The 27,650-nt window shown below is 36.9% G+C and overlaps 1 protein-coding gene across 5 annotated transcripts in view; it reads left to right on the top strand.

Moving 5' to 3' along the window:
- Window positions 1-27,650, top strand: part of LOC126471447 (muscle calcium channel subunit alpha-1-like) — an 876,499-nt gene that overhangs the window by 667,489 nt on the left and 181,360 nt on the right. For 4 of the 5 annotated variants that reach the window (XM_050099633.1, XM_050099632.1, XM_050099630.1 and 1 more), the window contains exon 23: window positions 4,356-4,463. In XM_050099633.1, the coding sequence (XP_049955590.1) occupies window positions 4,356-4,463 (108 nt within the window). Of the gene's footprint in view, window positions 1-4,355; window positions 4,464-6,028; window positions 6,137-27,650 lie in introns of all 5 variants that reach the window. The other variant, XM_050099629.1, reaches the window with a different exon arrangement.

Here is a 27,650-nt window from a genome sequence, read left to right as displayed (position 1 = left end):
TGAGACATCCACATTACCTCCTTGGAATGTACTCCTTGGGTTTTACCACACCCCCAGTCCCCCTCCTTGGTCAGTACACAGGTCACAAATTAGCGATGATCTTTCCCATGGTCCTAAAGTTTCATTCACCTTTATAATCTTTCAGCATCTGTTCCTTTCAGTTCTCCAAGAGCATCAGGGTGCTACTGTAATTTACACTGATGGCTCTAAAAGCATGTATGGACTTGGATATGCTTTTACATGCCCCACTGGTGTGCAGCACCATTCATTTTATGGCAAAGCTGATAGCCGTTGACAGAACCCTACATTTTCTAAACAACACTCCCTTGACCGTGTTTTAATCTCCAGTGACTCAATGAACAATTTCCAGGCCATTGATCACTGGTATTCTTGTCACCCTGTGATATATGATATTCATGAACTTCTTTCTGACCTGATGCATTTTGCCTGCTCTGTTGTCTTTCTCTGGGTCCTAGGTCATGTGGGTATCACAGGGAATGAACTAGGTGCAAATAAGACGTCCACTCACTCAGATATTGAACAACATCTGATGGGTTACTGCCCCCTTCATAAACTGCACTCTGCTGAGGCTACTGCTGTGTGGTTCTTCTCCTTCCATTCCTCCCAGAAGGAATTCGCCTTCCTATGTCACTTCCACATCAGCCATACCACACTAAATCCATAGTTTTATTCATTGTAATGAGGCACATCAAATTGTGGTTGTGGAGCCTTACAAGCAGTAACTCATATCCTGGTGGAATGTCCCCTTTTCATAGACATCTTTGCTAAGCATGATCTTTTGGATTCTTTGCCTCTGATTGGTGGACTATTCATAAACAGTTGAAATGGTACTCCATTTTCTCCATGAAAGAGGTTTTTATTGTGAGATATAAAGTTTTAAACTACTGGACCAGAGTGTGTGGTGTTTGGGGTTGAGGCATCTCCCACTGTATTTTGCCAGATGCCTCTTTCATCCCTTTTTTACTCTTGTGTAATTTTTTAAAATGTGGTTTGCGTCTTTTTCTGCTGCACTCTATCTTCCATTTTAGGGGTGCCTTGACTACAGTTGATCAGAGGTGAGACGGCTGTGGGTGGGATGGTTTCTATCACATGCAAAGCCCTGAGGACACCTACAGGCTACTGTACCTATTTCCCTCACCTTATTGTTGCTTTTTACAGTCCATTATGTTTCTAACTTTCTCAGTTGTTCTGAACCTCCCGACTACAACGCAATCTTAGCTCTGTTCCTGTCTTCACCCTTAATTGGGATGGCAGGAGTTGGATATGGAGGGATTTCTCTCACCACAGATGAACCCTGGTAGATCCCTCATCTGTTGTGACTTACATACTGGCCCAGTCCATATATTTCGCTGTAAATTATTTCTCCGCTCTGACATCAGTATTGCCTTCAGTGTATCGATTTTACGGCTGCTACATACTTTCATCGTCAGCACAAATTCCTGGTGGATGACACTAGCTACAAATGAACTACCTCTGGAATGGGGGAGTGATGACATCACTGTTTGGTCACTTAATGCTCAACCGACCAACCATCCCTCCCCCATCTTGCACCCAAATTCTAACTTGTCATCACCTGCAGTTTTAATGTACTACATATGTCTTTGACAATAATAATAATAATAATAATAATAATAATAATAATAATAATAAATATAAATATAAAATATATAAAACATTGTAATAAAATAATAATTTGGTTACAGCTGTGCTTAGTACATTGCTTTAACATAACTTTGCCAGCCAGTGTAGCCAAGTGCTTCTAGAAGCTTTTCAGTCTGGAACCGCGCGACCGCTATGATCACAGGTTCAAATCCTCCCTCAGGTGTGTGTGTGTGTGTGTGTGTGTGTGTGTGTGTGTGTGTGTGTGTGTGTGTGTGTGTGTGGAGAACTATTTTTAACATAGCTTCAAAGAAATTTCAGTTCATAGAAATACACTATTTGAAAGCCATTTATCCTAAAATTTGAGGTGTACATGTCTCATGCAGTTGATGTAAAAATTATAATAGCAACAAACTCTCTATTCACTTGGCATTCAACTGCACACACAGGTCTTCGAAATATGACAATTTGAGTGAGTAAGTGAGAAGAATGCTGTTTCTTTTACTCATTTCTGCCTGTTCTGAAAATCAGATATTCTTAGTGTTCAGCATGGAGAGGGTGTCTTACCCTTCCTGTTCTGGGTTACCCAATTTCCTGTGGTTTACTGGTCCTATCTGTGGACTCTTGGACTGTGATGGATACGTTTTTAGTTGCACATAAGGACAACCTGTGACTGGAACCCATGTTCTCCACAGGCACTCAGGTTGCAAGGCCATCCATCTGGGCAAGAAGCTTTAATTCCTTGCCATTTTTTGAGACTTCTAGTTTTCGTTTGGAAACTCATATATCTAAAAATATAAATGCTTTTACTAATATTGCCTGCCCTGGGAGCAATGGAGCAGATAAAGTGCCACTGAGGGAATAAATTTTTTCCGTTATGTGGTAATTACAGGGTGTGGACAAAAGTATGGAAACACCAAAAACACAACACATTACCATACCTGGTATGGTGGAGGAAAATGTTTGGTACTCAAAACAGCTCCCAGTCATCTCAGAATGGATAATTACTGATCCCATATGATTTTCAATGGGTTCTTACACCATTCTTCCTGCAAAATAGTGACAAGTTCAGCTAAAGATGATGGAGGTTGATAGTGATCACACAGTGTTCTGTCCAAAATTGACCACGAAGGCTCAGTATATTGAGATAAACCAGTTGTGAAAGATGTGGTCTGTGTGGGCAGTTCCTGTCATCTTGGAACACATATCACCACTTGGAAACAAATATTATACCATGGGATGGACCTTATCAGCCAGAATGGTAGCTTTGGCATCATGTATTCCTGTTACAGGCATTGGCATCACTGATGTGTGGTTTCTGAATTTTTTTTGTGCTGATAGGGTTCATGAGTGCAATATTCATCTCAGAAGTGACACTTGCAAATGTTGTCTTCTTATTTTTCGTCACACTCCTCTTCAGTGACCAGTTGCCATGATCACTCAACACACACTGTGATCCATGTTGTGACCTGGCAGATGATATTTTTCCATTTTCCCTATATCCGGTGTAAATCCTTGATTGGTGCCTCTTAAAACACCGAACATGTTGACGCCATATGAGCACCAACAATTTGTCCATGTCTAAATTCACTTAGCTCCAATATAATGCACTCACAACTACATAGAACACTGTTCTGGCCATCAGCATACTGAGGACATTTGACAGGTGCCGTATGTGGTCACATACAACAAGAACACTGTTCTGACCATCAGCATACTGAGGACATTTGACAGGTGCTGTCTGTGGTCACATACAACAGTGCCACATGCAGACTTGGCTAGCATCTGCATTTATGTTGTCATGTTTTTCTTGTGATGTTTTCACATTTTTCTCGAGCCCCTGTATATTGCCTTTGACTATAAAGTTATGTTAGCAATGAAAGGCAGCAGAATTTTCTGTTCATGGTATTTATTTACTGTTGAAGCTTTCATGTATAAATAACACTAAGAAAACTAACAGATGTATAAGAAAAAAGACATAAAAACTATAAATCTTCAAAGACTATGTATAAATTACATGCAGATTGCTTTGTATGTGCAGTGTTCTGACTCATCTCATTTATATAATGTCTCTCTCTCTCTCTCTCTCTCTCTCTCTCTCTCTCTCTCTCTCTCTCTCTCTCTCTCTCTCTCTCACATACACACACACACACACACACACACACACACACACACATTTTCATTTTTGTTGTTGCTGCTGTATTTTTATTTTATTTTTTTTATTTTACTTTATTTTATTTTTTATTTTTTATTTTATTTTTTTTTTATACATTTAGTAAAGTATTTCTTTTGTTGATACATTTTCTGTAATTATTTAATAATGATTTTATAGAATTGAAAATAAGTTTTATTTATCTTAAGATAAAACTTAATTATGAGAAATACATCAAAGAATTGGTTACACTTAAAGATTAATAATTGTAGTAGATCAACTTGTTGGCAAATATACAGTGATAACTGCAGGAATGTGTGGTATGCTGGGCAGTTGGGTATCGTATAATATTTCTGTCAGTTGTTCACAGAGTAGTTTAAGGCATTAGGCCTTACTTGGCAGGATGAGTACGTGAATTGAGTGGGTGAATGAGTGATTGTGTGTGAGTTGGTGGCAGAGTATTTAAAGATGTAATTATGCACATATATGGAACAGGGAGCATATGCAGATCAGTGAAGTGTGGAACAGGTGTATTCTCATAAAACAATTTCTGGTACATTTTCATAATATATCTATTCCATAGCATGTAGTCCAGTGCGTGATAGTTGCTGTAAAGACTATCGGCAACATTGTGCTGGTCACCTGCCTTCTACAGTTCATGTTTGCAGTTATTGGAGTCCAATTGTTTAAGGTAGGCAGCAGTTAAAAGAATGTTTTATTGACAAATGCACCTTTGGGAAAGGATTAATCTTAATGAGTTAACTTTTGTGATAATTTGTAAAAAAAAAAAAAAAAAATCAATATTAATTTCAGCACTTCAATTTGTGGTGTATCTCAGATCAGTTTGATTCTTAATTATCATTATGACACCATGCTCCACATGAGTCAGGGAGTCAGCCAGCAAGTTTTTCTGTGACACTGTCTCAGAAAGCTTCCCATACTCATTTATGCATGTCTGTGTGAATTAGACATTGTGGCCACACCTTTCCCTTTATTTTTGATACGGATTTCATTTAGGAAGCTCATTAACTATGGAGTAGCTTGTTAACATATTAGTGTCTTAATAACTAGATCAGAATTCCCAGTGTCACCCTTGTATGAGACATTAGTCATACCTACTCCTTATGTGTGTACATGTCCATTAGCAGGGAAATAGGCTTATTTCAAACCAAGAAAAATTTTTGTCATGAAAGTCTCTATGTATGAGCTCTCTCTCTCTCTCTCTCTCTCTCTCTCTCTCTCTCTCTCTCTCTCTCTCTCTCTCACACACACACACACACACACACACACACACACACACACACACACACACACACACACATAGGATGAGGAAGAGCTAATGAGTAAAGTTACAGCTGCACAGAGGGAGCCATCAGGCATGCAGCTATCTGACAAGTTAGTCAGTATACCATTACATATAACTGCTTACTTCTATCAATTATATGCTTCATAAAGGTTATTTGCTGCACCTTGAATGACTGAATTTACATAAGATACTGCCAGAATGAAGGACTTATTTGTGAGCTCCATCAAACACAGCAGTATTTAGATATGGGGCAGCATATATTTCAGTGGAGAAATGGGAAAACCAAGTGCATTTAATAACTTGGAGAAGCTCTTTCTCTTCTGTATTTCAATAAATACCATCAACACTTGTTCGAAAAACAGCTTATTGATTGTGTGATATAATGTTATTTGTATACATTGCTTGCTGGCTCCCTACACTCTGAAGTAATTTTCAGCTTGCGAGTGTTATTTATTCATTTATACTCCTTATTCCCAATAAAAAAGTCATCACGGCCAATTGTCTTTTCCCTGTTTCTTATACCCTCCCCCTTTAAGGGAGAAATTTTTTTATTACCAGAGTGAAGAAAAAAAGCTAGGTCTATCAAAGATTCTGCTGAGTATTTGTAGCAACACAGAAACAGCAGTGAATTTTTTGTCTGTAGAGGTTTCTTATACTTTGAAAAGAGTTAGCATACAGATTGATGTTCAGTTTCTCACAGTTTTTACTGCAATAAAATACTTTCACTTTTCTTGGATTAAAATCTTTGATGATCAAAAATTTTGAATTCTAGTTTTATTTCCATCACTCTGTCAGTTCTGGCACGGAGTTGTCATTCCAGCTCTCCTGCCCATCTCCCCTTAGGTGCATTTGACTGTATTCCTGCCTGCCTACCTGCCTAGCTTTGGGCTAGAATAACCATCACATCAATGCCCATACTGACACTTGCCTCTCTCTCTCTCCTCCCCTAGTACGTAGTGAAATGCGTGATAGTAGCCATTAAGACGATCGGCAATATCATGCTGGTAACCTACCTTCTGCAGTTCATGTTCGCTGTCATTGGAGTGCAGCTATTCAAGGTAACTCCCTCCAGAGCCTCTGTATATGTAGCACCTTGACGCTTCAGTATTGTTTTTACAGTTTTCTTGCATTTTGTATCCACTGGTATAGAATGTTTGAAAATTAACTTCATGCTTGCGAAGACTTTCACCATTAGTGTCTCTTGTGTGCAGATTCATGTTAAATGCATGAATGACTCGTATCCAAAAAACTGCACTGCATGTTTGCTGCCCATGCACAGCTTAGCTCTGTTATATCCATAGAATAAGTTCTTTTAGTAAAATTTGAGATATCTGTTTGAGATACATGTCCATCTTTAACTACTGTTTCATATCATGCCAGTTATTCACTTAGCCTGGAAGACAAAGAAACTACAGAGAAAATTTAAAAAACCTAATATATCTCTTGTGCCATACAAAACTTGCTTTTTGTGCTTAATGTGAATTTGAAAGAATGGAATTAGAACTTAAGTAGTGTCTTGTTTGTTCTTTTTCTGTATGTCATTGTCATATATGTGGTGCATACTTTAAATAAATAAAGAATTAATTCTTTTTTTAATTGATGTAATATGAATTATTTTAATAGATTTTTCATAAAGTTTCCTGTTGCATTTGTATATATAATCCTTAATGGTTACCAGTTTTGTACAAGTCTCTTCATTTTCCAACCATTGACTGCGTCTTTATCATGTGACTGTAAAATAATTCCAGTATACTCTATAAAAGTTTTGTTCTTATCTTCGAGTATTCATTTGAACTGTCTGTCCTTGACACAATTGAGTTGCATACAGTAGGTCAACATAGCAAATGTGATTGAATGTTGCTAAGTGGACCTAGTGTATGGAAGACAGTTGCACCAAGAGAAGATAATTCAGAAGTACTCGGTAAGAACAGAACAAAACTTTCATATATTGCACTGAAATTATTGTACAATCACATAATAAATATGCCACCAGTGGCTGGAAAATAATCAGGCTCTTTTATAACTAACCACTATTAAAGAATATGCAGCTATGACAGGAAACTAAATAAATAATAAAATATAGTTGATAGTCCTTCGTGCCAACACAATGTTGGACTTACACAAATTAATTTTTTATTTGTATGTTGCTGTTCATTAAATTGAATTTTTCCTTAAATATTTTTTTAGACATTTCAACTGTATTGCATTTCAGGATTGTAACTTATTTCACTTCTTTTATTAGTTAAATAATATTTTTATGTCTGTTAATACCAAAATATAGTATATGAACAATGCACATGTTATTTAATAAGTCTTGCTACTTTGTTTATCCTATTGGACATAACACTTTTCTGTCTTTGGTATTGATTTTAATACTGAGCACATTAGCATAGAATTTGTGACTGATAGATGGAATTGTACAATAAATCTTTATTAAGTGCTATAAACTGCCATTTTATGGTCCATATAATGCATTCTCCATTAAAATGGCAAAAAAGTGTAACTCATAAAGCCAATCCACCACAGTCATGATTTCCAATTTGATTGTATGGTGTCAACGAGGGAAGTAAGGGCTTTTTTCTTGTTACAATGTTTAAGGATAAAATTTTAAATGCCTGCAGCTGTAACTTATCTGTAAGCAGTGTGTGCAGCATGAAGTGTAAAGTATCTAAATAAACTAGCTCTCCTGTGCTGAAATGCATGTCTATAGTATCATCAGGACATGCAACTCATGTCAGAGTTAGCCAACAGCTCACTGCTAAAAGCATGAAGGTTCTTCACTGCAGACGCAAGCATAGTATATATAGATGGCATGCAAGTTGAATGTTCAGGCATAGTATTTTATCTGGGCATAAAAACAAATTATTTGATTATCATATTCATGCTTAATATTTCAGATGGTAATGTCCAAAATATTTTTAGTTTTAACTGCTACAGAAGTGTAAATGACAGTTACTTAAAATGTACCAAATGATAGGGGTTCCCATTACTAAGTGTTAAAGGACATATGAACTGCATTTACTCATATCATTAATTGAGGAGAGGACTTGCAATTTTGAAAGATATTCCCCATTCCAGTAACATATTCCCTATGGTTTGTACTACAGTCCCTCTAGCTCTCTGGCTGTATTTTCCAGTTTGGGTAGTTTTGATTGCTCATAGATTGTAGGTACCTGAACAGCAAGCAAAAGCCTTAAAATTATTATTAAGTAGATCTTTGGTATAATTTTAAGGACTACCACAGAAAGAAGGATATAATTTTATAATAAAATTGCCACTCACTTCCAAATGCCTATACATACATCTCTATAGTACTGGTCATCACTAAAAGAAATATCATTTTGAGTCTCACCTTACATTTCATGTTAGTTCAGCAAGATTTGAATATGTGAATTATTATCTTGTGACCTTATAATTTATGTGCATAAATAATTGCACATACTTTTGGGGTGTACAGAAGGTACTTTCATTTCTAAAAGTAGAAAATATAATGACATTAGACTGAAGCAAACTTAAACTCCAAAGTGTGATATATATATATATGCTGGTTGCAGCAATGAAGGAAAATTTGTACCAAGCCAGGATTCAAACATGGATCTACTGCTTGCTAGTAAGATGCACTAACTACTACACCACCCTGGAACAGTGGCTTTGCACAACTGCGCAGACAACTCTAGCATGCCTCCATCCTGTATCCAAATTGTCATTCACACCTCAGCTCACTTGGTATTCCCTCATAACTCAAACAGCATTCAAGAGATTCTCCAGCTGTATTGAAACAGCACCTCAGCGTTAAATGAAATGGGGGATCTTGACTGAAACCTAGGTATATGTGGTTTCATCAATGAATCTAAATGGTTGCAGAGACCTTTTAATGTCTCAAACATCTGTGATGTATATATGTAGACTGAATCAATGAATGGAGGGAGAGAGGTATGCTAGAGTAGTCCATGCTGTTGTGCACAGCCACTGTGCCAGGGTGGCATATTGTTTAGTGCATCTGCCTAGCGAGCAGGAGATCCAGGTTCAAATCCCATCCTTCATACAAATTTTCATTCATTGCTTCCATATATTATAGACCTATGAGATTTGAAAATGTCTCTGGAACAATTTAGTTTCATTTGATTAAATTTTAAAGCATCAAAACTTTTATAACACGGCAAAGATAACAACGCCAAAACTTGTCGGAGTGTTCATCTGTACCACCTGCTACTCTTATGATGCACAAGGACACAAAAACGTGCCATTACCACAATATTAAGTGTCAAATTTAAAATTTAATAAGACTGTGGCAGCTGTATAACTTCACCTACTTCGTTAACTTATTTGCAGGAGGTAATGGCAGGAATGCAACATACTTTGATTAGTCTGTTCCTAATTGTGCAGGCTGGCCTGACCCAGCTTATATAATTATAATATGAAGGGACAAATCAGTGATATTAGCCAGCTTGTGTGTAACTTCTGTTATGTGAATTAAAAATGTACATTTCACTGTTGTTGTGCAATGCATATGCACCACACCAGATATGGTGAACTGATATAGGAAAGAGGATTGGGATGGATTTTTCATTGTTACATCAAATACTTGTGAATTAACAGTTACATATTCATAAGGCATACTGTATTTCAGACATTTGATTAATTTCATTGTGAGTGAAACAGTATTAAGCCATTGCATTGATCTGAAATTTTGTTATCAGGCACATACTTGCACACATAATTTTTTTTTTCCTTTTCCTTTAATATATTAAAACTGGCCTGTTTTTTATGAAAAAATCTCAACTTCAGTGCAGTACTACTTTTGAAAAAAAAAAAAAAAAAAAAAAAAAAACCAGGTGCAACCCAAGTGTAAAAGATCTTAATCACAGAGATATCAGTGCCAATTTGGATACCACTATTCTTTTAATGTTTGTACATACTCTGAGTTTTAATGTTTGTACATTGCAGACAGTGAAACACTCCCATCCATTGATGCAGAGATGCTAAAGTGTCTGTGCAGTTACATGTGTCAATGTATCATGTGTAAATCAGCTGCATTTGAGTTGATGCATTTCCTGATTTTTATTTGCGGTTTCCATTCTGGAAGTTCTATAATTGTGACCAGTTGCTATACAGGAGTGTTTTTCAACCTGTGGCTCATAACCCCAACGGGGTTGAAAAGTTGTTTTGGGGGGGTTGCAATCACGAAAGGAACCAGTTGCAACATGGCCAGTAACAAATGTTTTGTGACAATCATCTGTTATGCTAGAAATGTCACATGGAAGTGACGAGGTTTTGTGAGAGCACTTTATACAGTTGCTCACTTGCAGTTGTGAAACATTTTTATTAATGAATATGAATTTAATTTAAATCTGTTGAGCACTTGAAATGTGCAAAGACTTGCAGCAATGAGAAGAGACACAGTGTCTGTTGAACTCCTTCGTCATCTGCGAAATAGAGTTAGGGCAATGAGTGTCACTAAGTCCTGTATAGATTATATTCATGAATTCACCTCAGAGATATTTGTGTAGAAATGGTGCTGCAGAGCAGCATCTTGTAAAGTACTGACAACTTAGTTTTCATGCTTAAACTCTTCGCCGTGTGGTTAGAGGTGCCACGTCACTGACTGCGTGGCTCCTCCCACCGGAGGTTTGAGTAGTGTGTAAGCCTAGGGACTGATGACCTCTGTAGTTTGGTCCCTTAAGAACTCTCACACATTTCAACATTTGAAATCTGCTGTGGTAAAATTCCATGGAACTAGAACTCTAGAAGAGTTGATGAACACACACACACACACACACACACACACACACACACACACACACACACACACACACAGAGCTCACATGCAAGACTGCAAGACTTCACGACATGGTTACTAGAATGTAATGTAGCGTCCTTTGAACCAAACAATAGATGACCAAGAAGAGATAGCATGAAGTACAGCATTTTCTACTGAATGAATCTAGGACATTTGAGCTCATCTCAGATTTTAATTGACACAGTGTGCTTACACTGTTTCTATTTTTGTAGGTCTGTGGCTTGGTTGGAATTCCCACAAATGGTTCAATTCTCACTTCTTTTGTGTTGTTAATTGTGTGTTTGCTGTGAAGTGAGACATTATTAATTTTGATAGACCAACGGTCGGCAGCTGGTGGATGGCGGTCCAGATCTGGACGGTGGAAGGTCAAAAACTAGACCGGTAGCAAGAAAGTATATTCAAGAAAATTATTTTAAAAATTGTTTTTTTGTAGGTAACAATATGTTTGAGTGGCACCCTTATCACTTTTAATAGTATTTAACAAGTAATTGCATGACCCACTTGTTTTGAGTTCTTAATGGTTAGTAGGTAGATTAAAAACACAGTTGCTATGCTGTGTAGCTCAGGAGGGCGCACTGCAGAGCAGAGGCAGAGGGGAGAGCAAGCTGTCTGGCTGGCACAGCATGTTGTGTTGATCCACATGAAAGCTCTGCACATTTGAAGGCAACACAAGAATTTTATTTAATGAAATAGGAAATTTTATAAATCAACCCCTGACTCTGGAAACTTGAGAAGCCTCTTTTAATCAGAGCAGGCATATTCATTTTAACACAACTATAACAAAAGCTTAATGCTGCTTTATGAAACTTTGATGTGAAATGACAGTTTTATCTTTCGGGCAAGTGAACACAGTGACCTGTGACATGGAAGCAGCTCCTTTATGGTGCCTTGGCACATGATTTGTGCCCAGCAGTATCTTTTAAAGAATGAATAGAAATAAAATAGACAAATTTTAATCGTCACTTTGTCAAGAGTAGTTGCGACCTCATTCAGAGCTGTCATTCATTGGTCTTGTAGTAACAAGAAGCTTATAATGTTTGTTTGCATCAATATGGAACCTAAAATTCACAAAGATAATTCTAAAAACAGGAAGTATTTAACTGACTGGACTGAAGAACAATTGTTTTTCTTTTTTTTTACGCTGCATTATAGGCCTGGAGCTGTTTCAGTTTGCCTCGTATATAACCAAACTGTTACTTATGTGAGACGTATCAATTTAAAGTGACACTAGTAAACATCTCATCACAATTCCATAAATGTAAATGTGTGCTCATGTGTTGTAATCTGACGACATCCATACAATATTTATTGTTCCATGGCTGAATAAATAAATAAATAAATTTTCTTCTGGATAGTGAACCTCATAAAAAAATCTGTTGGCATATCTACCTTCTTTCAAAAAACACATGCCCTTACGAAATCGCTCTATGAGCAGGCAAGTAAAAATCTGCCAAAAAAGTGTTGTGCATATGTTGGGTGCTCAATAAACTGTAGAAGCCATTTTTTGACACTGAGATAGAAAAAAAAAAAAAATGTTGGAAGTGTCCACTGCACTTTCTGAAGAAAGAAAAGATGTTGTTGCCACAGTTCATGGTATTCATTGTCAGCAACAAGTAATACAAGAAGAACCAAAATTTTGGCTGGTGACAGTAAAACTAATTTGCATGAACTACTGCAGAAGACGCCCTGCCATGCCACAGCACTTGATGAATCATGAAGAACAAATGTCCACTTTCATGTGATTTTTGGATACCGAAAATAAATCATGTAGGAAAGCCTTACTATCATATGTTGCTTGACAAGACTCACGGAGATTTATTGAAGAGTTCTGAAGACTATATGAGAAAAACAACCATTAGGACGATAAAGTTATGTTTCTATGGTGCCCTGGCGATGATCGGCAAAGAAAAGGGACTAGTAAAGAGAATCAAGGATAAGAATGCTGGGCTACTATCTTCCCAGTGCATAATTCACCACACAGCCCTTTGTGGAAAACTTAGTACCACTCTGAAATAAGTAATGGATAGCTTTATCAAGTTGATTAATTTTATGAGGTCTCATTCTGTTCTTCAGCACAGACAGCACAAAGAGTTTCTATCTGAGTGTGATTCATCGCATTGTGACTCAATGCAGCACAAGGGTGTGCATTGGTTAAGCAAAGATCAAGTGATTAAATGATTTTGGCAAACAAAATAACAATTAACCTCTTTTGTAGGCAAGAAGCTATGAGTTCCTAGCAATTGAATGCAGTATTCTGTCTGTGGATTTCCTGAAAGACATTCTAAAACGTTCAAATGCACTCAAGTACCAAGCTCCATGGAAATGGGAAATTAATATGCGATCTGACTCAAAGCATGTCTTCTTTCCATCACGAGCTGAATGTCTTTGAAAAAGAAATGTAATTCAAGAATATATTCACTTCCCAACAATTCTTGAAAATAAAAGTAATTCTGAAACAGGCATTTCAGTATTTTCATATTTTACATCTGATCTTAGGAAGAAATTTACAGCAAGATTCCAAGACTTTGCTGAGATACAGAAGTTACTGTGATTTTTAAAATCGTCTTTTGAAGTTTCTCCAGTGGCAGAACTAACTGATGTGACCGTGAAGTTGTTCCGCAATTCAAAGCCTTTCCTCCAAATAGAGATAATGGGCTTGAATGGAGACATTTCCTTGCAAATGTAGAAAACTCTGGCTAGCAAAATAAGGAAATTGTAAAAAAATTGCCATTTACCTGCTATTATGTTTGACTTCACATGTTTGTGAAACTTATGCTCTCTAGTGTCTGTAATATGTAGTATATGTACTGTTGAAACAGCCATAGTGCTGCTTCAATCATCACTGCAGTGGCAGATTTTGTACAAAGGCTTTTTCTTGTATGGTCATACTTATGATATGGATGGTTTGAAAGTGGACATGGGTGTCAGAAACTAGTCACAGTCTAGAGCTAAGAAATATACTTCCTAATGCAACTTATGATGGAGCTACAACAATTTATTCAATTTATTTTTAAAAAGATTGTTTTTGAAGGACCAGTATCTCTCAGGACTAACAGTCATCCACCTTGAAGATGCTCTTCACATGTCATGCATCCCGTGTGAACCTGACTTAAAAAAACTACGTCAAGACCACAAATGTGATTTTTGAATGGAGTTATATCTACCGATGGTTGTTCATATTATTCTCTGTAGTAAAATGTACCAAATATTCTCACAATTAATTAAAAAGAAATATCTTCTTCTGAAACTGGATGAAAGTAAATGAAAAAACCTGCCCAATGCGTGTCTGTACACTATGGGTTCTGTAATACAAACCCAAGGAATGTGAAATTTATTTTTCATTGAAATTACATAACTACTGGTTCAACAGTAATTTACTGTGATGTCACTTAAGGAGGATAATTTACTTCTGAGCCTTACCTGCAATAGGAAACATCTGTTATGTGAAACATATTTTCCTGTAGGTGCTCACGTGACATATGGTAATGCATTCCATTATGAAATAAATACTAAACATGTTCATAAAACAGTAATATAGTGTCTAATATTATACATCCTTTTTTGTGTAAGAAAGTTGTCTAAGGACATTTGTTTTTGCTTGCTCTTCAAAATGAGTGCTAAACACAGAAGACAGCTCGTTAAATGAAACATCTTTCCACATATTGGTTAATGCACAGTTTTATTGAATTCATGTTGGTTAATGATGACAGATCTAAAATAGAATTTATAAATGGCTATTTGAAGACCATGAAGTAATATGAGTCTTTGAAGTTAGGAGAACTTGCAACATTATTACAGAGAATTTGTAACATCATCATAGAGTCCTGAGTGGAAGTACTGTAGACAACAATTTCAAAATGAGTAATGTGGCTAAGATACAGCTGAATACTGCATTCTCAGCAGCACTGTCATTTATTGGAGCTTCTACTATACAAGAAGGAAGGTCATAGAAAATCAAGTGACTTAATGTGCAACTATAGCTGCTGAAGACAGAAGGTTATTTTTCAATAGTTACCAGAGGCTAAAAAGAGGCACTGGACAGACTTATTATGTGAAACAGTGCTCATAAAGTGATTCAAGCTTTTACAAAGTTATATTGTGTATTACTCATTATATGAATCACTCTTTACAGAAGGTGTTCATTAGGTGAGGTTTGACTGTACTTTATTCATCGTAATAATAATACTGATGTAAACATTAAACTGTTTATTCTTCCATATTTTCTGTTATTCCATTGTTATTTCTTTCCTCCAGAATACAAGCCATAGCATCAAGAGTAAAGTCAATAACAATAATTGTATTATTCAGTGATTATATGCAAATGCACATTGCTTTATTGACACAACTGCAATTTTATGCTTAATGACTAATGTGTTTCATTTATATTATTTAAAATCATACTTGACATTTATCAGGATAAAAAAATCCAAAAATTTCAATGAGAAGGCTTTGTCTGTTTATTTGTTAATAATTTGTCAAATATTGGCTCTATTTTTGACCACAAATAAACAACTCATTTTCTAAATGAAGCCTATTTCTCTGCCTACAATGTTCACCATTGAAGAGAATGTCTAATTCACATAGATAGGAAGTGGTGAATGTCACTAATAAAAAACTCTCCTTGCCAGCTGTGGATATTCATCTTTTCTCCTCATCCAGAAGATGTCAAAATTTTGCAAATTGAATTCCATTTTAAGCATGTCGTAAGCAGCAAAATCTATAAGTGTTTCTTTCATCGTCATGTTCACATCAGCCAGTTGTACTGACATATCCAAAAATGGGTTTAGTATCCATCTATGCCCATTAACAGCTTCAGAGTTCAGTTCTGGTAAGAAACTTAAATAGTTTCCCTTCTAAATTAAGCAAGCTCTGTATAATGCAAGGAATGTGAGAACTTACTACCCCCAACTGGTCTATTGCAATTCCTTTGCCAATCTTCTGAAGACTAGGGAAAGACTCAAATGTCATCTTTTGTAAAGATGTTGACCACAAATGAAGTTTCCTCTGATTTTATCCTTGGTTGTAATGTTTGTTTTTTTCCCCCTCCCTTGGAGGCTCTTGTTTAAAATATTTAGTTGGTTAAAAAGATCAGTGAGCAGTGAGAAATGCTATTTTTGATAGCTAAACACAACTACAAAAATAATTCACTTATCCAGCTTTAGAATCTTGTAAGAATATTAGCACTTAAGCTTTTAGTTCCAAAACTCGTGTCAATACCTTTTCTTTGGAAAGCCACCCGACTTCTGTGTGATAAAGGAGATTTTAATCAAGCAAACCGATGTCTTCACAAATGAATCAAAACAGTCAAGTTTTCAGTGCTTTACCTTCAATAGAGTTCACAGTTTTGATCACCTCTTTAAGCACATCATTTAAATCAGAAAGTAAAACAGGAAACAGAAAGCAGTGTGTCTCAAACCATTTTGCATTATTGATTTTAATTTGACAATGAGCCTGTTTTTATTGGCAGGCAGAGTTTTAGTACCATCACTGTCATGAGTGATACATTTTGTCCAATCAGCCTCATAGTGCAAGTGCTTTCTAAAAACATGTCATACAAACATTGGCCAACAGTGTAGGAAGTGTTTGAAAAATAAAATTTCTTCTGTCATACTTTCAACTGCCTCAAATTGCACAGATACTGTAAATTGGACATGCTCTGAAATATCAGTAGAGTCATAAAACTGAAAAGTGGACTCCTCTTTAATTTTGGAGTAATTGTTGTTGAATGTCACCGACCATATCATTTGTTCTGCATTCAGTTGTATTATCAAAATGTGATATGCTTTTTAACTTGTTTGCTTCTTGCTTAGCTAACATAATTACAACCATATCCAGAGCTGCTGGCAAAATAACATTCTCAGCATCTGTATGTGGCTAGCCTGCTTTAGCAACTCAGTAGCTAGCAAATAATGCTTTCTTGTTGACACTTGATACCTAAAATCAGATAAAAATATTGTTAAATAAGAAAAACAAATAAACAATCAATGACATAACATTGTTTTTAATCAACAAATAACAATACTGTTTTGTTATCTGAATCATAGTAATTAGCTATTAGTTAAGGGTTTCCATTTTTTTTTTCAAAGAAATTCAATGGTTCATCAGCTTTCTTGGAATGTTTAGTTGAAAGGCGATGCATAAGCTTTGATGGTTTCAAACTTGCACCTGAAAATACTTCACAGATATTTTACATTTGTGTTTATTATTCATGATAATAAAACATTACTTCAAATAATTGTTATTAGAAAGTCTTTGCTTCACAATTTTGATTTGCATCAGTGACTGCCACCTTCACCAGGCAAGACGACTGCACAGACCTTTTGGGTACCTACTCCATTTCTTGCTTGGCTGGAGGGAAGCACAAATACACTATAATCACATTGATACTTACTGATGTACTCAGACAACTGATTAAACCTGTGGTGTCACCGCCAGACACCACACTTGCTAGGTAGTAGCCTTTAAATCGGTCGCGGTCCGCTAGTATACGTCAGACCCGCGTGTCGCCACTGTCAGTGATTGCAGACCGAGCGCCGCCACACAGCAGGTCTAGAGAGACTTCCTAGCACTCACCCCAGTTGTACAGCTGAATTTGCTAGCGATGGTTCACTGACAAATTACGCTCTCATTTGCCAAGACGATAGTTAGCATAGCCTTCAGCTACATCATTTGCTACGACCTAGCAAGGCGTCATTATCATTTGCTATTTATCTTGTGATGCATGTACCGTCAAGAGCTATGTTCACAAATTATGGATTAAAGTTAAGTATTCCAACAGCTACGTACTTTATTTGCTAGACTCAAATCCCTGACCTTTTCCAGACCTCACGCCAGCCTGCGTGAGCTTAAACTCGTGCCTTTCGGCTTCACCTCCTAGTGGCTTGGCTGTCTTGCCAAGTCACAACAAAACCAAGTGAAAATGTGCGCCTAGGAAAACAGCTTGACTCTATCTCGGCCTCACGTACTCACCATGGTGTTACCCGCATAGCACTGGGACTACCTTGCTCAGTGCACTTGATTTCTTGATCAGTATAGTATCAATAGAAATAATATTAAATACATTGCCTTTGAAATCACTGATATAGTTTTATTAAAATCAGTGCTGTAACAACATGAATATGTATAATTTAATGGCAAAACTACAAGCGAATTTTCAGAATAAAATGACATGTATATTCATAAAGAAATATATGTGGGGTTTTGGCCTTCCATAAACAGTTTGTTCTGGAAAAGCACTCCACAGAAAAAAATATGATAGCTTTATGACTAGGAACAAAATTTACAGTATAAACTGAGAAAATATCTAAGTTTTAAGTGAACAAAGTTGTTTGCAGAAAGCCATCAACAAAATGAAAACAGTGTTCTAATAAAAATTGTTTCAGTATACCTCTTATTTTTCTTGGAGATCTGGTTCACTTGCTGGCTATTGGATGGTTGTATATTTGTGTGCTTATAAATATAACACAACTTGCATTTAGTATTGGGATGTGTGGTGTAATTTGTAATTGAGTTTTGTTTCAATGTCATTGGGATAGCAATCTAGATGCTGTACTGTAAACCAAGTTAAATTCATTATATTAACAAGATGGATATGATAGGGTTGAGTAATTTGAACAGCAGTTTTAAACTGCTCCTCTTTCTCCATAGATGATATTACCATCCTTGCTTGTTTGTACATGTTAAAAATTATGAGAGATTCAGAGCTGTTTCACTGAAAAATCAGGCATAAATGTTGCTTAATTCAAATGTAGTTTGGTAGTCAAGCTTTAAAATATATATAATAAAAACAATAAGTTTTGGAAAATATAATATAGTTGGACAGATAAAAGAATCTACTCACCAAGTACTGTTAGGAGAAAACGCACAAAAGTTGAGGAGTCAGGGGAGACTTACTGGATGGGCCAAGTAGGAAAGACTGTCTGAGGTTCTGGATGACTTTCCCCTAACTGTCCCCATTTCCGAAACATTTCCAGTCCATTTTCTTCATCCCTCTTCTATCCCTTCCACCCTTCTGTCAGAAAAAGGAGCCACTGGCTCTGAAAGCTTGCACACTGCCTTAACTTTTGTGTGTGTTTCCTTCCGCCACCACTTGGTGAGTAGATTTTTTATGTGTCCAATTAAAATATATATATGAGCATTGCATCTCTTATTCACTGCTGTAGGAAAGACTTTTATTGAGTTGTTTTGGTTATATCTTTATTTGAAGTTATTGGTTTAGTGTATTACTGATGAACACTCCAAAGAAATGCTATTTCTATCAATATACAGAATGAATCACCTAAAACTTAAATCCCTTTCACTTTGTAGATCATTCAAAATATCAGAATAATGGTTTTGGGAAATGGTAGTAGATAGATGACGTAATTTTGTTGGAGGTGTAATACTTTTAACTCTTGTATCATATGACATATTGGAGTAAATATTTTTTAAAAATGGAATCGTATACACTGAAGAGCCAAAGAAATTGTTACACCTGCCTAATATCATGTAGGGCCCCCATGAGCACACAGAAGTGCCACAACATGATGTGTCATGGACTCAACTAATGTCTGAAGTAGTGCTGGAGGGAACTGACACCATGAATCCTATAGGTCTGTCCATAAATCCATAACAGTACAAGGGGGTGGAGATCTCTTCTGAACAGCATGTTACAAGGCATCCCAGATATGCTTAATAATGTTCATGTCTGGGGAGTCTGGTGGCCAGTGGAAGTGTTTAAACTCAAAAGAGAGTTCCTGGAGCCACTCTTTAGCCCTTCTCGACATGTGGGATGTCACATTCTCCTGGTGGAATTGCCCAAATCTGTCAGAATGCACAACAGACATGAATGGATGCAGGTAATCAGACAGGATGCTTACTGCCAGAGTCGTGGCTAGACTTATCAGGGGTCCCATATCACTCCAACACCGTTATGGACCCTCCACCAGCTTGAACAGTCCTCTGCTGACATGCAGGGTCCATGGATTCATGAGGTTGTCTCCATACCCGTACACATCATTCCGCACGATACAATTTGAAATGAGACTCGCCCAACCATGCAACGTGTTTCCACTAATCAACAGTCCAAAGTCTGTGTTGACAGACCCAGGCGAGGTGGAAAGCTTTGTCGTGCAGTCATCAAGGGTACACAAGTGGCCTTCAGCTCCAAAAGCCCATATTGATGATGTTTCATTGAATGGCTCACACGCTGACACTTTTTGATGGTCCAGCATTGAAATCAGCAGCAATTTGTGGAAGGGTTGCACTTCTGTCATGATGAACAATACTCTTCAGTCATCATTGATCCTATTCTTGCCGGATCTTTTTCCGGCTGCAGTGATGTCGGGGATTTGATGTTTTACCTGATTTTTGATATTCATGGTACACTTGTGAAATGATCATATGGGAAAACCCCCACTTCATCACTACCTTGGAGATTCTGTGTCCCATCACTCATGTGCCAACTATAACACCATGCTCGAACTCATTTAAATCTTGATAACCTCCCATTGTAGCAGTAGTAACCGATCTAACAACTGCACCAGACACTTGTTGTTTTATATAGGTGCTGCCAATGGCAGCACCATATTCTGTCTGGTTACGTATCTCTGTATTTGAATATGCATGCCTATACCAGTTTCTTTGGCTTTTCAGTGTATTTTTTTAATAGCATTCAAAAGTTCTTGAAAAGACTAGTAAGGTGATGTAACAGTCAATGATGTTCAAAATGAAACTTCCACAAAAGTAAATGAGAATATCCAAATACTGAAAGGCAAGGTATACAGAATTGCCTATTGCAGTGCAAACCGCCAAGTGAGGCTCTCGTGCTAGGCCACACCATTACATGCAGCAAGGAGATAGACCCATGGTAATAAGATAAAACTAAATTCTTTTTGGCCGCTCTGTCCAGAATGTCTTGTGCCACATTGAGCAGAAGCAGCAATTACAGAATTACATGACCCTCGGCCTACTGTCTTTTGCCAAAAATCTCATTACAAAATCTTGAACCATTCATGAAAGAAAAGAGGTGTAAATTTTAGGTGATTTACCCTGTATAGGAAGGGGTAATATTATGTATTGTATGGAGGTTCGTATGTACAGTTTTCTATACATTTATTAGTGACCTGGTTGCTTCAGACTCGGGTTTTATATGAGGATGATTTTCATTGGCTGCATCGTGTAGTATATTGGTTGTCAGTACACTTGTGTCAACTGAATAGAATGTTAACTAGCCTTATTTGTGTTATCAGAGAGGACATTAATGTACAATGTGAGAAGAACTGTGGCAAGTGGCACACTGTCCAGTCATCCAGATTTTGGCTTTTTGTGATTTTCCTTCATCACTCCTGGCAAATGCTGGGAGGGTCCCTTTGAAAGCGCATGGCTGATTTCGTTCTCTGTCCCTGCTACAGTCAGAACTTGTGCTCCATCTCTAATGACCTCAGAGTTGCTGGGATGTTGAACCTTAAACTTCTTTCCTTTTCTTTTTGGCATGAAGGTTGATTTGAACATTGCAGTGCTTTACTGGACATGTTCATATTGGAAGTGGTAAACCCTTGCCTTCATCTGAGATTTGAGTTGACCTACTCACCCAGTTACAATAGGACATACAGTTTAACGTGGGCCCCAAGTGACAATGCACCTCACCATTTTTCACTTACACAAATTATTGCCAGTGGTGAGTGAAGTGATAAGTAACAGAAAAATAGCAGAAGACTTATCCACTGAACCACATTCTCTTATTATTACAGAATTATTCCTAATATTGATTTATAAAATGTCTTACATATTGTGTAGTAATATGTCAGAAGTTTCAAAGCCTTAAGTAAAATAATTAATATAAGCATTCAGACTAACAAATTGTTTTCTTTAATTTTTACTGTGGTTTATGAATGCTTTAACAACAGATACAAGTGCCCCAAAAAATACATTTGCCATAAACCAAAAACTAAAGTTAAATTGCCAATTTGTTTTATCAGCAATATTGTATATATTATCCAGAGTTACACATAGGACAGCATCACAGTTATTATCAAGCAAAACAACATTCAGGTTCATTCAATTCATGCCAAACAAACCTAACAAATGTGGTCTCAAATTTTGGACTGCTGCTGATGTATCAACAAATTATTTAAGTAATACTTTGCCATACCTTGGAAAAGAGGTCACATTAGAGAGTGTTAACCATTCAGAGTGTACAACGGTCTACATCCCATGTAGCTATTTCAAAATCAAGGAAGAAACATAATGACAAACAATGTCTTCATGTCTCCTCAACTTGCTAATAAGCTCAAAGAAAAGAAAATTTCATTAGATGATGCAATGAATGAAATACATCATGAAATACCTGATGAGGTAAAGAAACCAAATGCTGAAATACACTCCACACCCATCCTGTGTCAGACTGACAACACAGACTGCACCATGACTGAATACCAAGCGAGAAAGAATAAAAACTTCATTCTTCTACTGAAGTAGCAGTACACAAAGAACGAAAGAAAAAATTTGAAACCATGAAATTCTACAAGGCAACAAAGTACACACATAAAAGAAAAGTTTTGCATCACCTCGCTTCCGAGAGTTCTGGAACATGTACAAAAAATTGGAACAGAGATCAACATAAACATCATTTCTGCCCTTTCTATTGTTCATGAAAACCCCACATTGCATGTTGTACCACCATGCAGCGAGACCTTCAGAGGTGGTGGTCCACATTTCTGTACACATTGGTACCTCTAATACCCAGTAACATGTCCTCTTGCATTCATACATGCCTGTATTAGTCATGGCATACTATCCACAAGTTCATCAAGGCACTGTTGGTCCATATTGTCCCACTCCTCAATGGTGATTCAGCATGGTTGATGGATCATGTCACAGCACTTTTCAATCTATCCCAGGCATGTTCGAAAGGGTTCATGTCTGCAGAACATGCTGGTCACTCTAGTTGAGGAATGTTATTATCCTGAAGTAAGTCATTCACAAGATGTGCATGTTGGGGGCACAAATTATTGTCCATGAAGATGAATACCTCGCCTATATGCTGCCGATGTGATTGCACTATCGATTGAAGGATGGAATTTATGTATCTTACAGCCTTTATGGTACCTCCCATGACCACCAGTAGTGTATGTCAGCCCCACATAATGCCACCCCAAAACATCAGGGAACTTCCATCTTGCTGCACTTTCTGGAGTGTGTGTCTAAGGCGTTCAGCCTGAGCAGGTTGGCTCCAAACATGTCTGTGACAATTGTCTGGTTGAAGGCATATGTGACACTCATCAGTGAAGAGAACATGTTGCCAATCCCGGGCAGTCCATTCGGCATGTTTTTGGGCCATCTGTACTGCACTGCATGGTGTCATGTTTGCAAAGATGGACCTTTCCATGAACGTCGGAAGTGAAGTTGCGCATCATGCAGCCTATTGTGCACAGTTTGAGTTGTAACACGACGTCCTGTGGCTACACAAAAAGCATTATTCAACACGGTGGTGTTGCTGTCAGGGTTCCTCCAAGCTATAATCCATAGGTAGCAGTTATTCACTGCAGTAGTAGCCCCTGTGTGGCCTGAACAAGGCATTTTATATACAGTTCCTGTCTCTCTGTGTCTCCTCCATGTCTGAACAATTCTCAGATGCCTGGACACTTCCCTTGTTGAGAGCCCTTCCTGGCACAAAGTAACAATCCAGACCCAATCAAACCACGGTATTGACCATCTAGGCAGGATTGAACTACAGTCAACACAAGCCATGTTCCTCCTTCCTGGTGGAATGACTAGAACTGATCAACTGTTGGACCCCCTCTGTCTAATAAGCTCTGCTCATGCATGGTTGTTTACATCTTTGGGTGGGTTTAATGACATCTCTGAACAGTCAAGGTGACTGTGTCTGTGATACAATATCCACAGTCAATGTCTATCTTCAGGAGTTCTAGGAACCGGGGTGATGCAGAACTTTTTTGATGTGTATATGATTTGGGTATGGTTGATGAAATTACTGATAAATGTTCTACAAATGTTGGGTATAGGAGATGGCAACTGCATGTCTTCTAGAACATATTGGACATGGTGGCAATAAATGTATTGGTCATCTACAAAATTGTACAGCAGAAGAAAATGGAAGGAAGAAGTTCATACTCCAGATGGCGAATTAACTTAAGGGAACAAAAGAGCAGTAAGAACAGAGAAAAAGAGGAAAGGGGACCAAAATCATGTAGAAAGTGGGAGGAGTGCCAAATCAGGCTCTGCAAAGGCAACAAGACCAGTGACAACTGTGTAAAGTGCTACAAAGCTGTGTGTAGAAAGTGTGCACACTAAGCAGAAATCATGTGTGCTAACTGAATGTAGCAGATTCCACTGACGAGTAAAAGTTGCAACAAAGCCAATGCAGAATACATGTGAGTGTAATATGGACCATGTCCATGTGTCTAGAAGATTGTAATGTATGAAAGTCTAATGTTTATGAAACTTGTTAGCAATGATAAATTGGTTGTAATGAGTAAGTAATATATTAATTAGCATGTTAAATAATTATTGTTATAATTCACAAAAAGGTATGGATTAGCATACACTGAAGTAAAATTCTTGTTAAAGTCAAATATGAAGATATTGTATGCAGAGTCAAACTGACCCCTTTTTACCATTTTAGGAATGTCGGAAACTCTGCTGTTCTTGTGTTAAGTAATATACAGTTGTTGAAGCTAACCATTACTCATGTGCAACTTTGTTTCTATTAGGTTTACTCAGCATTCTGGATTTTATTTTAGTGGTCTTTATAATTCACTAACATTTCATAGGATTCAAATGAACCCCAGAAACATTACAATACAAAACTTGAAGTAATAATGGGCAGTTAGTGAAAACAGATGCCCTCACAGTGAAAGGAGTTGGGTAAGAAATCGTTCTTGAACAGTTCTATTTCAAATTGTGAAAGAAATTAAAAAAATATTTAGGGTATACCAGAATATGTTTTTGATTATGATAACAAATTTCTATGATAAAAAAGACCTTCAAGGATTAGATGACAGGCTGCTATCAGAAAAGAACTTGCAACTGTGTTCATTTTGTCATTGCTTAAACCCAAGAAACTTGCCTGAACTACACAATACTCTTCATTCTTACAAGGTTGTTGGCAATGTGCAATGAACTGATGGTTATTGCATTTAAGTAATATGAATGCAAGACAGAAATTAATGATATAAAAGGTCAGCTAGAGAAAAAGTTAAGTTTATCAGTATCTTCTATGATTTGCTAATGTTTGGACTTATTAAAGCTGAAGTCATTCCCATTAACATCTAACCTGAATTTTCCCTTTCATTATCAGAACTATCACCATATGGTCTCAGCATCACAAGGGAAAAACTAAATTGCTATAATCATGAAGGACCTGCTTGTCAAGAGTAAATAGCGTATTTGTTGACCATATGTTTGTGTAAATCACTTGGATGTCCATTCTGTTTGGAATTCTGTGTATGGGTTGAGAGCACAAAAATGTAAGAAACAAAGGTCAGTAGATGAATATCATATTATAACCCTACTTTCACTAAAAAGGAAACTCAGTATTCCAAAATTCCTATTACGGTTCATAGACTTCACTCAAATAATCTGTTAATCTCTGTCTTTTCGTACACACAAGGTATGGCTAAGAAAAGGAAAAAAAACTTAATTGAAAAATACATTAAAAAGTTAGAAACCAGGGAAAAATTGTTACTTCCAGTACTTTCAAAACTAGTGTGAGCTTCAGGCTTTTATTGAGGAGAGAGAATCTAATGTGGAAAAGCGTCATGGGTTTACAGACATTTACTTCTGTACTGGTGATTGCTGGAATACTATCAGTTCCCATAGATAAAGAGATGAGATACAGAAAGCACATTCTTAACTTTTCATTGGTACATTTGGTCTACACTTCCTCTTCAGAAATGATAATGACACTTGCCATGAAGAAGTCTTGCAAACCTGTCCTCACCTCTTCGCCGGAAGTGAGATAGACTGCCAATTGAGTTCTTGAATCACCTTATAGTGGGGAAATTTATTTCTGTCTTGTATGTGTGGCAGGTAGGCTAATCATATCCTACGTTATATCTTTTGTTGATGAGATTTTCCTGTTTTGTTGCTTCTTCTGAAATGTGTATCATTAGATTCTGAGGTTTGCAAATTAAATCACTTGCACACTACTGAATGTCAGCTGTGTTGTGATTGAGCATTATGCGGTCTAGTAATTCCTTTGGTACTGCATTAAGCAAATATGCTCACAATCTTTGATTTTTCTTAGCTCTTTGGACATTATTGTGTCAGTCATCACCAGTGATTATCTTGTACGTTGTAGGCGGTTTCTTGTTTAAATATTTTGTTACCTAGAAACACTGTTCATTTCTTAACTCCTTCTATACATAAGTGAGATGAGGATTTTTTTCTTGGTTTCAGAAGATTGCTGAAGAATGCTTAAAGCCATGTATACCTTCTTATACATTACCTAAGAGACCACTTCTCACTGTACTGTCCATCATATGGATATGATCATTCAAATAAATGCTGCACCAATGAAATGGATACAGTGCACAAATCATTATGTAAGCTGGAGAAGTCTTGAGAAATATTTCATGATTTTTTTTTAAAGAACTATTTGTGGCTCAGCCCTATTTAAAATTATAGTAGATCATTTAAAAAAAATGCTCTCAAGCATCCTTTACTATGACCCACACAAGAAGGAGGCACCAACGGAGATTTAAGTGTTCTTTGATAGTGTACATTTTATGCGTGCATTATAAAAGGTGATTTGACCTTATATGATCATAAGGTTAAAACTACCGTACGCCCTGGAAACTCTGATATTATCCAAATACAATAAACAAGGGCACAGGCACTGAAAAAGTTTCAAGGTAACCTATCTACTGGGGGCTCAAAGTTTTTTGAGTACCAAGAGCATAATTTCGATGTACTATCATCGACAGTGAAGAGGAGATTATGGAAGACATTTTAAATTCATTACTCATGCTATACCATCAAACATAAAAGAAAGGTTACTGAAGATATTTTATGGAAAAGGAAACCCGTGTGCCACAATGTCTATATTACAGAGGTATATTCTTCAGAACTGATCTGAAATGGGTGTCCCCATAATAACAAATGCTTCCACTGAATAATGTCTAAAAACAGCCTTGATCACACTCTGTGATTTATGGTAGCTGTGAAGTCACCACTGAAGCATAAGAGTAACAAATAGCTTATTTTCCAAATTATGTGCTGATGAGGAGACTTTTTCCAACTTGTTTCCATGTGCTTGGCGTCATACTGACACCATGTTGCCTCATTAAAATAAATAAAAGTAAAATATTACAAAAGTAAGTGTAATCAATAGTAGTGAAGTAACGAATGAAAACTGTAGCTTCTAGAAAACCATATATTTTCCACCTAGTTAGAATTCTTACACACAAAGAGCCACTTGGTGCACAAGTGGCATTCTGACAATGCCAACATGCTTTTATGAAGAAAATTTGAACCCTCAGTAAACCTTAGTGTATATTTATGGAAGTATTAAGTTTGGATCATCATCAAGAGATCTTCCATGTGCAGTCATTCAAATGTAGCACCCCTCAATGCAGCCATGGTAGGAAATGGAATGGATAGAGAACATATGAAATGATTGTGTTTGCGTTTCTGGTCCAAAATGCTGTTCATAACTGAGAAATGGAATGGTTACATTGAACATTTTTAGGAGCTCTTTAATAAAAAATACAACACCCATTAATTAATTAATGTTCAGTAAACAACTGTGAAAGGCAAAACCTACTTTCAGG

Source organism: Schistocerca serialis, chromosome 3, assembly GCF_023864345.2.
Source record: "Schistocerca serialis cubense isolate TAMUIC-IGC-003099 chromosome 3, iqSchSeri2.2, whole genome shotgun sequence".
In the NCBI taxonomy this organism is placed as follows: Eukaryota; Metazoa; Arthropoda; class Insecta; order Orthoptera; family Acrididae; genus Schistocerca; species Schistocerca serialis.
Note: the sequence above shows the minus strand (reverse complement) of the source record. Positions and strands in the feature narration are given on the sequence as shown.